Source organism: Mus caroli, chromosome 10, assembly GCF_900094665.2.
Source record: "Mus caroli chromosome 10, CAROLI_EIJ_v1.1, whole genome shotgun sequence".
NCBI lineage: Eukaryota > Metazoa > Chordata > Mammalia > Rodentia > Muridae > Mus > Mus caroli.
The window spans coordinates 64,098,843-64,114,472 of record NC_034579.1 but is presented as its reverse complement, the minus strand read 5'-3'; the positions used below and the strand labels follow the sequence as shown (position 1 = coordinate 64,114,472).

The 15,630-nt window shown below is 44.0% G+C and overlaps 1 protein-coding gene across 19 annotated transcripts in view; it reads right to left on the bottom strand.

Moving 5' to 3' along the window:
• The window catches only part of Ank3 (ankyrin 3), a 620,582-nt gene that overhangs the window by 62,866 nt on the left and 542,086 nt on the right, over positions 1–15,630 (bottom strand). For 15 of the 19 annotated variants that reach the window (XM_029482226.1, XM_029482228.1, XM_029482229.1 and 12 more), the window contains 3 exons: positions 13,001–13,107; positions 7,955–8,179; positions 5,051–5,205 (listed from right to left, as the gene is read on the bottom strand). In XM_029482226.1, coding sequence (XP_029338086.1) covers positions 5,051–5,205; positions 7,955–8,179; positions 13,001–13,107 — 487 coding nt within the window. Of the gene's footprint in view, positions 1–5,050; positions 5,206–7,954; positions 8,180–10,627; positions 10,661–13,000; positions 13,108–15,630 lie in introns of all 19 variants that reach the window. The other 4 variants (XM_029482220.1, XM_029482223.1, XM_029482221.1 and 1 more) reach the window with 1 other exon arrangement.

Genomic DNA, 15,630 nt, shown 5'->3' with positions numbered 1-15,630 from the left:
AGTTGTGCTCCCCAATGCCCACTTAGGAAGCCCCGCATAGCCTGGCATTGCCTATGTGATCTCAGAACAAGGTGTCAGGAGGTGAGGTGAGAGAGGGGGGGGGGAGACAGGAGGAGAGCTGGGGCTTGCTGGTCAGGCAGCCTAGGCAAAAATGAAAAGTTCTGGCTTCAGTGAGACCCTGTGTCAAGGCAATAAGATGTAGCATGATAGAGCAGGACACCTAATGGCTTTGCCTGGGATGGACACACACATGGTCACACACAAGGACACATTGACACACACAAAGATACACTGAAATACACAGACAGACAGACAGACACACATACACAAAGACACATGGATATACATGGACACACATGCACACAAACACAGAAATAAGGGTGTACTTTGGCTTACAGTTTAAGGGCAGAGTTTACCATGACAGGAAATTCATAGTAACAAGGGTTTAAAGCAGCTACATGCAGCCAGGAAGTAGAGAACAGTGAATACTTATGCTCTGCTAGCTTTCTCCTTTGAAATAGCCTAAGATGAAAATCCAGGGAATAGCGCTCCTCACTTTGAGGGCACCTCAGTTAACCTAATAGTGGAAGGTTCTCTCACAGGCAAGCCTAAAGTAATACCTCCCAGGTGTGCCTGGGTGCTTGCTTCTGGATGACTCTCGATCCTGTCAGGACGACAATGAACAGTAGCAGCCATCACAGCGAGCACGCTTCATTTGAGAACATACAAAGGCAAATAAATGCCTACAACACAGGAAAGCAAGTGGGTGCGGCGGAGCCCAGGGTGTGCAGAGGGACATCTGTTTGCTGATTTTTGACTGGGTAGTGAGTGGAAAGTGATTGGCTTGTGTGTGCATTTGGAAAGCAGTGTTCCCTTGAAAAGATACAGCTCATTCAGGTAGAGAGCTTGACCTGCAAATGGCAGCCATGAACAAATTGGGGGTGGTGGGTGGGGAATGCCCCCGTTGTCTTTAGACCGGTATCAGACGGACTCCAGTACTCTATGCACAGCTTAGGCTGCACCTGTGACTGTGAACATGGAGGAAGCAAGCGGTGCTCTGCAGCAGGCGTTTCTGTAAGGACTCTACATCCCCCGGCTCATCCTCCGCCCATTAGCTACCTGCAAGGCAGCCTTACAAGGTGCAGTTAGATGAATATTAAAGAGACTGCTTACAGCCACACAGGACAGTCACAGGCTGGGCACAGACCATGATGCCAACATCAATATCACACTGTGTAAACTATCCCCCTCCTGGGACCTGTGGTTCCTTAAAGTTATTCTACCAGTTAATGTTGTGGGCATGTGTTGAAACAATAAAGGGCATCTGACCTTTATCACCGCTTTGTTTTGTTTTGTTTTGTTGGCATGTGTTGTGTGTGTGAGTATGTACTTGCCTGTGTGCACATGTAGAGACCTGAAGTTGAGGTCAGGCATCTTGCCTAGCCACTCACCTTTCTTGAAGCAAGGTGTCTTGCTAAACCCAGAGTTAGCCAATTCTGGCTAGTCTAACTGGCCAGTCTGCCTCTGGGACTCCCTATCTTTGCCTCTTACGTGCTCTGATCACAGGCAGCTGGCAGGCCCGGGCAGGTTACTGGCCATGCTTGCATGGCAAATGCTGTATCCACTGGGCGTCACTCCCTGACCCGCACAACTGTCTTGCTTAGTAAAAACAGGAGACTGAAATATTAACAAAGGTGGCACTAAATACACGGAGTATTAATATTTTTCAGCATGTACGTGGAGGAAGGCCAATTTATCTGACTATAGACTCTACAATAATACATGCAAAATGCACTTATGTAGAAGGGAGCACTAAAAAGAGACATTTAAGCCAGGCGGGGGGTGGTGTATGCCTTTGATCCTAGAACTTGGGAGGAGGCAGGAGTTTGAGGCCAAGCCTGGTCTACACAGTGGGTTCCAGGACAGCCAGGGCTCCATAGAGAAACCTTGCCAAGAACAAAACAACACACACACAAACACACATGCATAAACATTGAGGAAACATTTATAATAAGCACATGTTAGGGGTCATACATTATTTATATATTAACTGTTACTGAGCAGAGAAACGATCTGGTTGAATACTGTAACAGTTGACTGACTTAATTCTTTGAGGACATCTTGAGTCATCGGTCTGTTTCATGGGTTGCTTTTTTCTCATTAACAACTATCCAACAAAGAGGAGGAGGGAGAGGAGAAGGGAGAGGAGGAGGGAGAAGAGGAGGGGGAGAAGAAGGGGGAGGAGGAGGGGGAATACAGACTGTAGCTATGCTTGAGTGTATGACCATGAAGACATTTTTTCTTCCACCAGAGGAATCACGTGACTGATGCTGGGCTCTTGGCATCTAGGTATGCCCCACTGCCTCCTCAGGAATTAAAAAAAAAAAAAAAGATTTATTTATTTATTTATTTATTTATTTTTATGTATGTGAGTACACTGTTGCTGTTTTCAGACACACCAGAAGAGGGCATCAGATCCCATTACAGATGGTTGTAAGCCACACCATGAGGTTTCTGGGAACTGGACTCAGGATCTCTGGAAAAACAGTCAGCGCTCCTAACCACTGAGCCATCTCTCCAGCCCCATGCCTCTTTGTGATTCAATGGTTTGATGAGTTCTTTCTGGACATGGGCTTCCTGCCAGCCCTGCTCAGTGCATTTCTCCATGGGAGGGAGAACTTAGTCTGTAAGTTGAATCTTCAAGTAAAAGGACAGGCCTGGCTTTTCACAAAAAGATACTGATTTCTACTTTGAAGTAGCTTTGGGGCGAGGGACGTTCTAGAGATAATGAAGTAGCTTTGGGGCTCAGGACAGTGGTGATAAGGAGTACGGATTCAGATTAACTGATAACTGGATATAAATGTGCTGTGCTCCCCCATTCTGATTAATTATTATATTTAATATATGACCAAAATGTTAAACATCTTGTTCTAATGGGCTACAGGGCTTGCCTCTTTAAACGTGGGAGTATTCACATGTCTTGGTCTCATTGTGTAAAGTGAAACCAAAGCTTCACCGGCTCTTTGAAAATGGAGGTAAGAAAGTCTCCACTGTGCACAGGCCTTAAATAATGCACACCCATGGGACTTTTTCTAGGCTCAATCTTGACCAAATCTCATTGGACCAAATCTAGAACTTTCCACCAATGGCTGATCTTCTTTCTCATTGGACACACATTTTGAAAACAAGTGGGTTATAGTTGTAACTCTAGGCTTCAGCCCTGGCACTCTGCTTAGCAAGGCAAGCTGGGAAGGCCACTTGGCACCCATGGATGTCAGGAGAGTTGGCTCAGTGGTTAAGGGCACTTGCTGTTTTGTGAAAGACCCAAGGTTAGTTCCTATCACCCACAGGAAGGCTTACCACCACCTCGGGCACCAAGATGCACATGCAGGCATAACATTTATATACTAACAATAAAATAACAACAACAACAATGGAATAAGATCACTGAGCTTGTAAGCTGTGCTTTCCTTAGGAGCCTCTACATAAAAGGCATTTTCCAGTGTGCTGTCAACAGTTTCCTTCTTCCTAGAGGTACAGGCATCTTTAAATTGCATGGTTGATGGCAACTCTATCACATACAAAAATTTTGGTATGGCACTGTTTTTCCCTATAGACCAAAACAGTGGTGACAGTAACTGATATTTATTAAAAGCTTAAGAATTATATTTCCTAAAGGGCAATTATATTTTCCTAAAGGGAAATTATATTTCCTAATCATTTATTTATCTTAATGGTAACACTATAGAAATAAAAAGAACAATTTCTGTTTCTAGGCTCATGGCAGTCTAGGCACCTGCTCAATCATTCTTTGAAGATCCCAGATCTGTCTACATCTGTGGTCCACAGTCGGAACCCACAAGAGGTCCCAGTAGATGAAACCCAAACACAGAGAATGAGATGATAAAAGAGCTGATTTTGATATTAAGGAACAAATCTTCACTGTTCCCGGAAAACGGCTGTGGGATCTGGACCAGTTAGGAAGTCAAATCACAGTGATGGTTAGCTGGTGTTTCTTTTTACAGCACCATTTACTAAGGAAAACAGATACGGTTCTAAGCACTACAAACACCTCAAGGAGGTGTATGAGCCAGGCATACACTACAAACACCTCAAGGAGGTGTATGAGCCAGGCATAAGTGACACACACCTGTAGTCTTAGTGCCAAGGAGGTGAAGGCAGGAGGATTGGGTATTCAAGGTCATCCCCTGCTACAGGGGCTCCATGAAACCCTGACTTAATGCCTCCAGAGAAGAAGGAATTGATTATAATTAAGAAAGAAGTGTGTGAGCCTCAGTGGCTCAAAGAAGGCACAACACATAAATTCCAACCAGTTTTGAAACTTTCAAAAACAAAACATCATTATCATCATCATCATCATCATCAACAACAACAACAACAAAACCATGGTGGCTCAAATGTATAAAAAAAAAAAATGTATGAAAGACGTTGAAGTAACTTAGGAGAAAACAGAATGAAAATTCCAAAAACACACTATAAATGCTCATGCTGTAGGTGAATGTTATAAACTCCCTCTGGATTGTGTTTGTTTGTTTTAACCTCCTGTTTCTCTTTCCACTAACAAAAGCCTTCTTAGGTCTCGGAAAGATTGATACATTTGGTTAGAAAATTACAGAACTGGGGCTGGAGAGATGGCTAGGCAGTTAAAAGCTCTGGCTGCTCCTCTAACCTGGGTTCAGTTCCCACGACCCGCCACAGCAGCTCACAACCATCTTTAACTTCAATACCAGAGGATTCATGGCACCAGGCATGCATGTGGGACATGCGACCTGTGAGTGCAGGCAAAATGCCCGCACACATATAAAAACAAAATCAATAAACCTTCAAAAGAGAAACTAAAGAACTGTGAGGACACGTGTTGGTCCATCTGAACCGTGGTGGTGCTCAGAATGGAGGGGAGACACCGCAAAGTCAATGTGTTAGGTACGGCAAAGATGCTGAAGACCCTGGATCCTGCATCCTGGGATGTGCGAGGAGTACCTCACCCACTTCACCCTGTCCCTGGCCACAGATCCGAGGGGATCGATACCTTCATCCATGCCATTGAGAAGCTCCGCGAGGTCTTCGTTTTTACTGTCAAACTGATGTTCCTTCCAGGTCTCTCCGTTCTCACTCCGAAGGACAATAAGTTCTCTCTCCTTCCCTCTCATGGACCCAAAATGAGGGATTTCCACAATGACGGGGCTAGAAAACAAAACAAAACAAAACAAAAAGCCACATGTTTTTTTTTGGTATCAATTTAAATATATCTGTAGTAGAATACTAAAAATAAATAAATAAATAAATAAATAAAGTCTCATTAATAGGATTGAGTTGGAAATCAGAGGTGCCATTTGGGTTGGGAATGGTCTCAAAGCTGCAGAATCATTGCTAGTTAAATGATATTACAAGCCCAATAACATGCTGTCATTCAGTCACAAACAGTTCTTGAAGGCCTACTGTGTGTTAGGCATCAAATTGAATGGGGGTGAGGGGTGGGAATAAAACACATATAAATAGGAAATTTCAAGTTAAACATGACTAAAATAGGCCATAAAGAAAGAAAATCGGCCCATTTTTTAAAAATTAAAAACATAATAGATACATTATATTATACGAGATGCTAATGAGTTAAAAGGACACAGTCATTTCTTTGAAAAAAGAAATTTACCCTACTTTGGAAGATCATTTCTCTACTTTTTTTTTTCCGCTCAGAAATAAATAGACACTGCCATAATCTCGGCCTTCCGACAATTGGCACGACTTTACAGTTAAAACAGGTTTTCTGATTGTGCCCTTTGGGAATAAGCGAAGGGTGGCTTTGTTGCTTGACGTGACGTCACACCTATCCAGGGAATGCTGGAATGTTCTGGAAGTGTACACGTGAGTTTGAAATTGTCACAGTAAGGAGCTAATTCTTGACAGTGTCCTTTCTCAAACAAATGGAAGAGAATGGCTGCCAACTGAAGATGACCAAGTCAAGTCACGGGAAATCGCTTTCCTGAGGTTTACAGAAGTATGGAGAAGCGCTGGGAAAGATGGATGGGGGTGAGCAGACCACAGTCACGCACAGTTCATGTAGTTGGATTGTGCCGTTTTATCTGATGGTGCTTAACAGACAGTATCATTGTTCTCTATAGAGGCTGTGTGTAACCTGGCTTAGCCTAGCTGTTTATGCACACAAAGTAGCAACAAATACAGGCTTCAGGAGGCAGAGCTCAAAGAGTGGCTGTCGTAAAGATCAAAACTACAAATGAGATGTGAATATCTGGATTGCTCATAAAAGTAGTAATCGAAAATGAGGCCGGTAAAGGTCGTGATTTTACTTTTGCCAAAATTATTGTAAAGAATTAAAATTAAAAATATTTTTATAGTGCCTTTATTCTTTAACGAGTTAAGACAGTGTTAATAATGTCATTATGAAATTTCCCATAATTTAAGAACATACTTTATAGTTGGACATTAGGTATCATTTCATTTTTTTGAGAACAAGATACAGTCTTTGCGGGTTAATGTGTCTGATACTCTCTCTGTGGCTTTGTGTAGGACACTCAGCAATGCTGGAGAGAAGGTATAGGCAGCGTCTTTGACCAAGGGGACAGCCAAGCAAGACAATTCATAACGGGCTTTTCATGCAGACTGCCAAGGCAAAAACAGTCAGACAAGCAGACAAACAATGATACATTTCAACTTAAAGGAGACAAAAAGACATTTCGACAGCTCAACAGACTGTCTGGGCTGCCTGGAGTCCCATTTCTTTAAATATCATGTGCTCTTGACACATTCAAAAGGATCTTACTTATTGGTTGATTCCTTTTTTCTTCTCAGAGCCTGTAAAGATTACACTTTATAACAGTGATCTGCAAGTCTAATCTCTCTCTCTCTCTCTCTCTCTCTCTCTCTCTCTCTCTCTCNCNCACACACACACACACACACACACACACACACACAGAGCATCTGCGGCAAACATTGACTCAAAGTCTGCAAATACCTTCTCTTACACTGGTTAAAATGAGACGGTTGGTCTCGCTCTAATAAGTACACAGAGAAGAAACATTTTAACTTAAAGGCGAGTGGACAGATGCACAAGCCAGCGGGAGTGCTTGCGATGGATCCCCACATGCTTCGTAAGCACAGGACAGCGGCAGTGCCACATTAAGTCAAGCCACTTATGGGTGTGTTCCCTTTCAGCGACACTCATCGACTGAAAGCAGAAAAGAGAAAACTAAAAGAAGAAGAACAAACTTAAGACGAGTATAAGACCATGGGTGTGACAGAAAAAAATTGAAAATGGAAAGGAGAACTGTACACATTCTGGTCTTGTCTATGAAGATCCTACCCAATAAATTTTGTTCCTTGAGGCCCAAGCTGCAGGATTCGGCTAACCAAGCTCTCGCCCTCATTTACAGGGGGAGGATGGGTGGGAAGATGCAGTTTACTGAGTGACATCCATGCAGCAGGAAGAGAAAAACGAGAAGGGGAGATGGTGAACACGCGGTCCGTCGGGACAGAGCCTGACCTGCTTTGCCAAGTGCCACCTCAATGAAGCAAACTTAAGTTTTCCTTCTTGTAAAATACCCTACCCCAGTGGATTATGTCTCTAAAAGTTATCGTTAATGAGACATGGCCCCATGGCAGTCATTTATGCAGGGAGGTGACATCTTCCTAAGACTTCCTTAAAGATGATGCCTTGACTTCCACGGGAGACCACGCGAGGGCGAACATCCGCGCACCAGTGGGGCGGAAAGCATGCTTCTTGGTTAGTAAGAGCATTGGCTGGCAGCTGAGTTAAGGAACCCATAGCCTATCAACATAGCAGCTTGGTGACCTTTGACACCAAACCCGAGTCCCCAGTGGGGTCCGACAAGCCATATTCAAGAGTCTTGAGTTCGCAAGGACAAAAGGAAAAAAAAAGTGTGGTCAGAGGGCCAAAGCGAAAACGGGGGAAACTTACCCTAAAAATTGTGCCCCCGCAGGACCCATTTCTACCAGCCTACTGGCTAATCCCTCTCCTTCCACCATGGGGGGTGGGTTGGCCAGTTTATGTCTCTTTACCAGGCGGCACGTGATGCGGGTGGGGGCTGTACACTTTCGCGGAGGGATGATGATCCGCATCCCGTGGTGGCGGCTTCCTCGCATGGAGCCCCCTCTCGCGTCCACCATAAAGCTAACCAGAAACCTGTGCAGGGGTAGAAAAAGATCAGAGGGCGTCACAGACAGAAGTAAGACTGCACAGAGCTTGAAATGCAACATCAAGGTACAGGAGGGGGCGGGAGGCAAAGGCAGTGGCACTGCCCTCCCTGAAACAGCAGTTGGAAGTTACTACTGTGGAGTCACGTCAGGCATGCACAGAACTCATACTCAGGGCAGAGGTGGGTTTCAGTGGAAGGAAGCCCCCCTGCCCAGGAGGCAGGGAAGTCAGCAGAGGCATAGAGAAGGAACAGTGACATTTGTTAAGATGGAACTAACAGTATCTACGAAAAGGAATACAGATGCTAAAAAAAAAAAAGCTGACCACACTCCGTAGCCTTTGAGGATGGCTTAGGGGACAGTTGAAGGTCATTTTTAGTCTAACTAGTTTCTCCCCTAACCTATTTATGGGACCTCCCTCTAGTACACACAGGATGAAACTCCACAGTGTAGCAGAAAACACGCGACTCGTGAGACAAAGGGACAGTCACCCTTACCAACGCTCTTGACATTAGGATGAAACAATACGAATATACAAGCAGGTGACTAGGCTTGCTAAGATTTTGATGGAAAGGAATTAAATCTTTTCAATGTCCATTAACAACAACAACAACAAAAAAAATAGAGGCTGAGGAGCTATTAAAACATCATCTTTATTTGAATAGGCCATGTGCTAATAGAAATAGAAATTAAATGTTATTTCCGAGAGGGTCTATGTTTGTCATCTGCCTTTATGCCAACGGGAATAAGGAAAACATTTTTCTGTGCATGGCTATGTCAAGGGAAAGCCTCCTCTGTTGGTGATGGGCACTTTGGTTAAACATCAACCCAACCAACAGACACATCCGTGCCTGCTGATTTTGACAGCTGAAAACACACAAGATTCACGTAGCGCCAGAGTGGGCATCAGAAAGAGCTATGGTTCCCTATTATATTATTTTAAGAAAACAAATCCTCTCCATCAAAATTCTTTTCTATATAATTGTCTAAGCTTTGTGCCAACTAAAAACTAACATCCCGCCAAAGGATCTGAAACCCCTGAGTTATCTGTGGGTTTTCTGACAAGGCAGACTTCTTCAGGCAAACTCCCCATGGTGAGCCAATGAGGTGGAGCGAGCTCTCAGGTTGAGCGAGTTTCCAGAACCAACTGCTCGTCAGTGAAATGGACTCATCTTTTGCTTAAGTTTTTGTATTAACTCTTTTTCTCTCTGTTATTTCATGTGCTTGCTTTTTATTACTCTAGCTATTGTGAGAATTTTTTTTCCTCTAGAATATTCAAGTCAGGAGAGGGAAAGGCTGTCTCAAAAACAAGGAGACAATAAAAATATTCTTCCCCTCTCTATTCAAAGGAATGACCATCGGCTTCCATTCACCAACTCAGGCTTCCACAGGAATTCTTCCCAGGGAAAAATGGCCTGCAGCTCATTTGAAATTGTTCCAAATTGCTTCATTTTCTTAGGTACACATGTATTATATACCGTGTGTGCACGCACACGTTAGCATCAGTTATCTCAGTTAGCAACAGAGTCTTGGTCCTCTCTGTAATTAGTGGTGAATCAGTTATCTCTAGGTGTATGGAGGACTCGCGTCAAACTCTGGGCTTGAAATTGTACTTGTATTAGTACAAATGCACACTGCAGTGCTTGCCCGGATTAGGAGTGGTTGCGCTGACAACAGCTGGGCCCCAACAATCCAGACAGCACTTGCAGGGTCCAGCAGAGTCCCAGCACATGACCAGCATATGACCGGTGTCCGCTGAGTCAATCCATGAGCAGAACTTTGCTTTGCCTGCTTAGAAACGGCTTGGGGAAGACTTGGCTAAGATTAAGAAATGAACGGGCAGACAGATATACAGAGCAACGCTTAGCTGTGTGCTCTCGAGGTAGCATACAAAGGTGACTCAGGCCAATATAAGACCGTGGTGTCTATGAAGACTCTCAGAATCAATGGAGTGAATGCCTGAGAGGATTTGAATGACAAACCGGAAGAACCTCCTACCGGGCGCTCCTCAGAGTACATGGCATGCATGGTAGGTGCTTGTAACCATTTATCATCCTAAAATCTTGAATGTCATAGAGTTAACAGATAGAGGAAAAGTGGATGTAGATGAAGCAGGACATGAGTGTTCAAAGACACTGAGAGGCACTGTGACCTGTTTTCTAAACTCAGTCTGTACGTAGAGCTGAGCAAAACCCAAAGGACACAAGCACGCGTCGTAGAAACAGAGAAACACACAAAGGTGAGGTGATGCTTCCAAATCTACTTGTGCTGCTGTTCAGATCACATAATGAGCACCACACGTGCCCGTACAGCTGCTACTCGGAGGCGTCTAGTTTCGCAAACGGCAGGGTGACGGGTGTGGGACACTACAGACACTGACGCCCTCTAAACTGAGGGATGCCACATAAATGAAAAACACAAAGGACAGGGTTATCACCTTGAGTCATACTGAGGCAGCGGAGACGAGCAGCTGCAAAATAATTTAGAAAGCAAATGGGAGAAATTAATGTACGGTCATTAGAAGCAAGCAACAGACAATGTCAATGACGAGCAAAAGGAAAGAAAAAAAAACCTCAGAAGACGGAACCACGGCACTTAGCATTTGTGGGACAGTCTGGGAGGAACGTTTGCCTTGGGTGCAGCAGAGCGTGGTTCTCAGACCTGCCACCAGTGGCTTCGGTCCCAAGGGGGACTTCTCTGGCTGTCATTATGCTTGCTGTGTAAAATGTCTGTCCTGATGAGAAGTTAAAGAAATGGATCCTGATGTGTTTATTAGTTTCATGTGTGTAATATGATGCATATAACATATATGCATATGAGACAGCTATGTCAAGGTCCTTTCTGCAAAACCTTGCTGGCATATGCAATAGTGTCTGCGTTTGGTGGCTGATTATGGGATGGACCCCCCCCTGGGTGGGGCAGTCTCTGGATGGTCCACCCTTTCGTCTTAGCTCCAAACTTTGTCTCTGTAACTCCTTCCATGGGTGTTTTGTTCCCTATATGCCCCAGTACAGGGGAACGCCAGGGCCAAGAAGTGGGAGTGGGTAAGTAGGAAAGCAGGGCGGGGGGAGGGTATAGGGGACTTTTGGGATAGCATTTGAAATGTAAATGAAGAAAATATCTAATAAAAATTAAAAAACATATATGCATATATATGTGTTTGTGTATATAGTTCCTCTGTGTGCATATATATATATATATCTTGTGTGCATGTGTGTGTATATATATATATGTATATATATGTGTGTGTATGTGTGTATGCACCTGTGCCTGCACCTGTGCCTGTGCCATAATACACATTGATCCTCAATTTTTACCCTGTTTGAAGTAAGCTCTGTTTTTAGCTGGCCGGACAGCTTCCAGGGACTCTCCAGTCTCTGTCTTCCATCTCCCTTTAGGGATGCTGGGATGACAGGTGCTGCTGATGCATTGGGCTTTGCGTGGATTGTGTGGATCTGAGCTCCAGCCCTCAAATTTGCCCAAGTGCTTTAATCCACTAAGCCACCTTACTAGTCCAGTAGTCATTTCAGCAATCATTTTTCTCCCATTTATATGGCTATCCATCAATGATCTCATGGTGAATTACCCACTAAAGACTCCAGCATCTAAAAGTACATTGACTACCAATTCACTTGTCACAGTGGGCCACTATTCAGTCTTCTGATATGAGACAGGGATGAGAGACTCTTTATGTGGTTCTTATCAGCACTTCTCAGGTATATATTGGTATGTGACATTTTAAAAGTAGATATATATTTTTTTATTTTTAAAGAGTCTCTTTTTTCTTCTAATTATAACATAATACTACATAATTGCAACTTTTCTTCAGGAATGCAAAAGGTACCAAAGTCAATTGGAAACTTTCAAGTTTATAGTTAAAAAAAAAATGAAAAAAAAGGGCATGGCACAAAACAAACCATCTATTAAGAACGGCCAAACAACAGGAAACTAAGACCAACAGCAGAGTGGCCTGCTTACAGGGGACACTGAGTCAGTTGGTGAGGCGAATCAATAATACAGTTGATGTTGTGTGAACGTGTGTGTGTACACATGTGTGTATGTGTGTGTGTGTGTACACGCGCATGTGTGTAGATGCACGCAGTCATAGGTGGCTAAGCATGTTCCTGTGTGTATGCTCATGTGGAAACTAGAGACCAACTTCTCGAGCTGTTTCCCAGGCCATGTTTACTTTGGTCTTTGAGACAGGAGGCCCACATTGACTTGGCTGGGATCCACTAGGCTGGAATAACTGGCCTGCAGACCCCAGTGATCTGCCAGTCTGCACTGCCTCGCCAGCTCTGAGATTACAGGTTGGAGCCACCATGCCCACAGGTTCTGGAGACTCAAACCCAGGTCCTCACACTTGTGTGACAAGCACTCTACTGGTTGAGCCATTTCCCTAGCTCTAAATAATGGTTTTATAGTAAAGAAAAAAAAGTCAGATACATATGGGGGGGCAAAAAGCCTCATTTGAGAAAAAAAATTAAGAAAAATAACACTGTGTTAAAATCTTTTCCATTGAAATATTTTTAGAGATTTAATGATCACAACAGCCAGGAAATTTTGCTATATCAACAATCAACGTATTTTTTTCTGATACTCTGCTTTTAGGAATAAAAACAGACTTGGCCCCAAAATACTTTTACATGATTTACAAATGCAAACCACACACTCTCACAAATGAGCATATATTGCACAGGTGAATGAATATATCCATAGGTATGGAGGTGTTCAATATGCATGGATAACTCTAAATAATAAATGCAATGGAGCATAACGGAATAAAGAGAAATGCCATGTGGGCACTTACCCAGAATGCACGGGGCTTGAGACCAGGTTCACATTATCTAACGTGTCTGCTGCCCAACTGTAGTGTCTGAGGGAGTCAGAATCAAACTCCCTCGTGAACGTCAGGTGCTGAAAAACAAAGCAGAACGTGACATCAACCACACACATGACACACAGGTTTTCTCTATACACACAAGACATCAGCCACACACACACACACACACACACACACACACACACACTGACTTTCTCTATACACACAAGACATATCTGCATTCCTTTATAAGCCTGTTTATAAACACTCAATGTAATAAATTTGGAAGTCCTGCTCATGAGGCCTACATCTGGGTCCGCTTAGAAGAACCTTTAAAAAGAACCAGCATAGTGTACTGATAGAATACTACATGTGAAGATACTAAGAAGGCAGTCTGGTATCATCTGCACAGTACAGGAAACATGGAGAAATTAATTTACATGTTTTTCAGCAAGTTCACTTCTGGTCCAAAATAATCCTACAAATTAAAATTTCCTCCCTGTTCTCAAAATTTAGTCCTGATGACTCTGATACCTATGGGTCGTATGGTTGACAAAGTCTTTCTCACAACAAGAAAGCCTGATTAAAACATAGACTGAAGTAGCAGAGGGTAGTGTGCACCGAGAGCGAAACTCCAGAGAGTCAGAGACCTGAGAGCGAGGACTTGACTTTCTGCCATTGGGAATGTTTGTCTGTTGTAAATGTAGATAGAACGGGTGTTCATGTCTGCAGAGATAGCTGCTGAAGAGGAGAAAGCCCACTAAGGTTCTGACAGACAGTCAGGCAGCCTCAAGCATGCTACATGTCTTCTAGGACACAAGCTGAATTGTGGGGCCGTGTAGAGGGGAGGCGGAAAACCTACCCAAAAAAATCCCCCCCCCCCCCCCGAGCACATGCGAGCTCGTCAACAGTCTCACAAGAAAGTGGATGAAGTCATAGAATTTATACTGGAAAATGGGCCCAAAGATTGTGCCAGCATGTCAAACAGAGATTCACAAGCTCCGAAGTACTTCCCTCACTGAATCAAAAACTTGATTGAATTAAAATGGCCATACAGGGCAGGAGGTGTGGCTCAGTAGTAGTAGAAGTTCTATGCAAGCCTGCTGACCAGAACTCAACGCAGGATGCAGTACACACACCTGTAATCCCAGCATTCCCACAAAGAGATTGGAGGTAGAGAGAGAAGACGTGACACACTCACATGTGTGCAGGCATCACACACACACACACACACACACACACACACACACACGGGCACGCACATGCATACTCAAATAACATTAAAATTAAAAAGCTGAGAAAATACAAGAAATCAAAGATCAACACTAGAGTTTCAAATCCTGCTCCACAAACCAACCAACCAACACATCTTGAAAGAGAAAAAGAGATGGGGGGGGGGGAGAGGAGAGAGAGAGAGAGAGAGAGAGAGAATTGAAAGAGAAGATAAGGTAACAACTCAAGGTCCTTTCCCAGTTCTGAAGCCCATGTTCTCAGTGTAAGAGGATCCACTATGAGACAAGGAGTGAGATCCCCCACTGAGACCACTAGGGCTGCATCAGCATGGAGTTTCAGAGCCTAGAGACAGAGATGGACACACACCCCTTAGGGAACCAAGGGATGTGTGTATGTCTGGGGAGGGGGTTGTCAACCATTTCACAAGAGTCCCTAAGACTGTTGGCAAACATAGATATTTACATTACAACTCATAACAGTAGCACAATGACAGTTATGAAGTAGCAACAAAAATAATTTTATGGCTGGGGGAGATCACCACAACATGAGGAACTGTATTAAGGGAAAGAATAAGGGAGGTTGAGAACCATTGTACCAGAGGACGGTCAGGGGCTCAAGGTCCTGTTCTGATACATAGTAGTGATTCTGAGCAGAGCCTAGGCTACATAAAACCTTGCCTCAAAAAGAAAAAAAGCAAACAAAACCAGCCAGCCAACAAATAAACAACAAAACCCCTGATTTACAAATATACCCCAAATGACTCAGACTATTTGTGGGTGTATAAGTAGGTCCATGTAGGGGAGGAGGGGAGGAAAGAGGGGGAGGAAAAGGGGGGGAGGGAGGAGGAGGAGGTAGAGAGGGAGAGAGAGGAGGAGAGGAAAAGGAAGAGGGAAAAGGAAGAGGAAAGAGAGAGGGGGAGTGGGAGGGAGAGGGGGAGGGGGAAGGGGAAGGGGAAGAGATGACCTTGGGTATTGTACTTCAAGAATTGTCTACCTTGGAGGTTTTGGGATGGAAAACAAGTCTCTTTCCGGCTTGGAGCTTACCAATTTGATTAGGCTGGCTAACCAGCACACACCTTCATGATCCGATCGTTCCTCCCGTCCTCCTCAGCACTGGGAACACAATCGAGCTGCCAAGCCTCACTTTCTATGTGGTTCTGGGGCGGGGACTTAGGTTCTCACCACTTGCATGGCAAGTCCTTTAGTGAACTGAGCTATGTCCTCAGCCTTAAAAGGCATACATAACAGCTCTGATATTTAAAACAGATAGTCTGTAGAGCAACTGAGTCTATTTAAGTTATGGTTTGGGTCCTAGGAAAATGCCAAAATGAATGAGGAATAGGCATCACTGCATTTAACAAGAGAAGACATAGTGTGTGTGTGTGT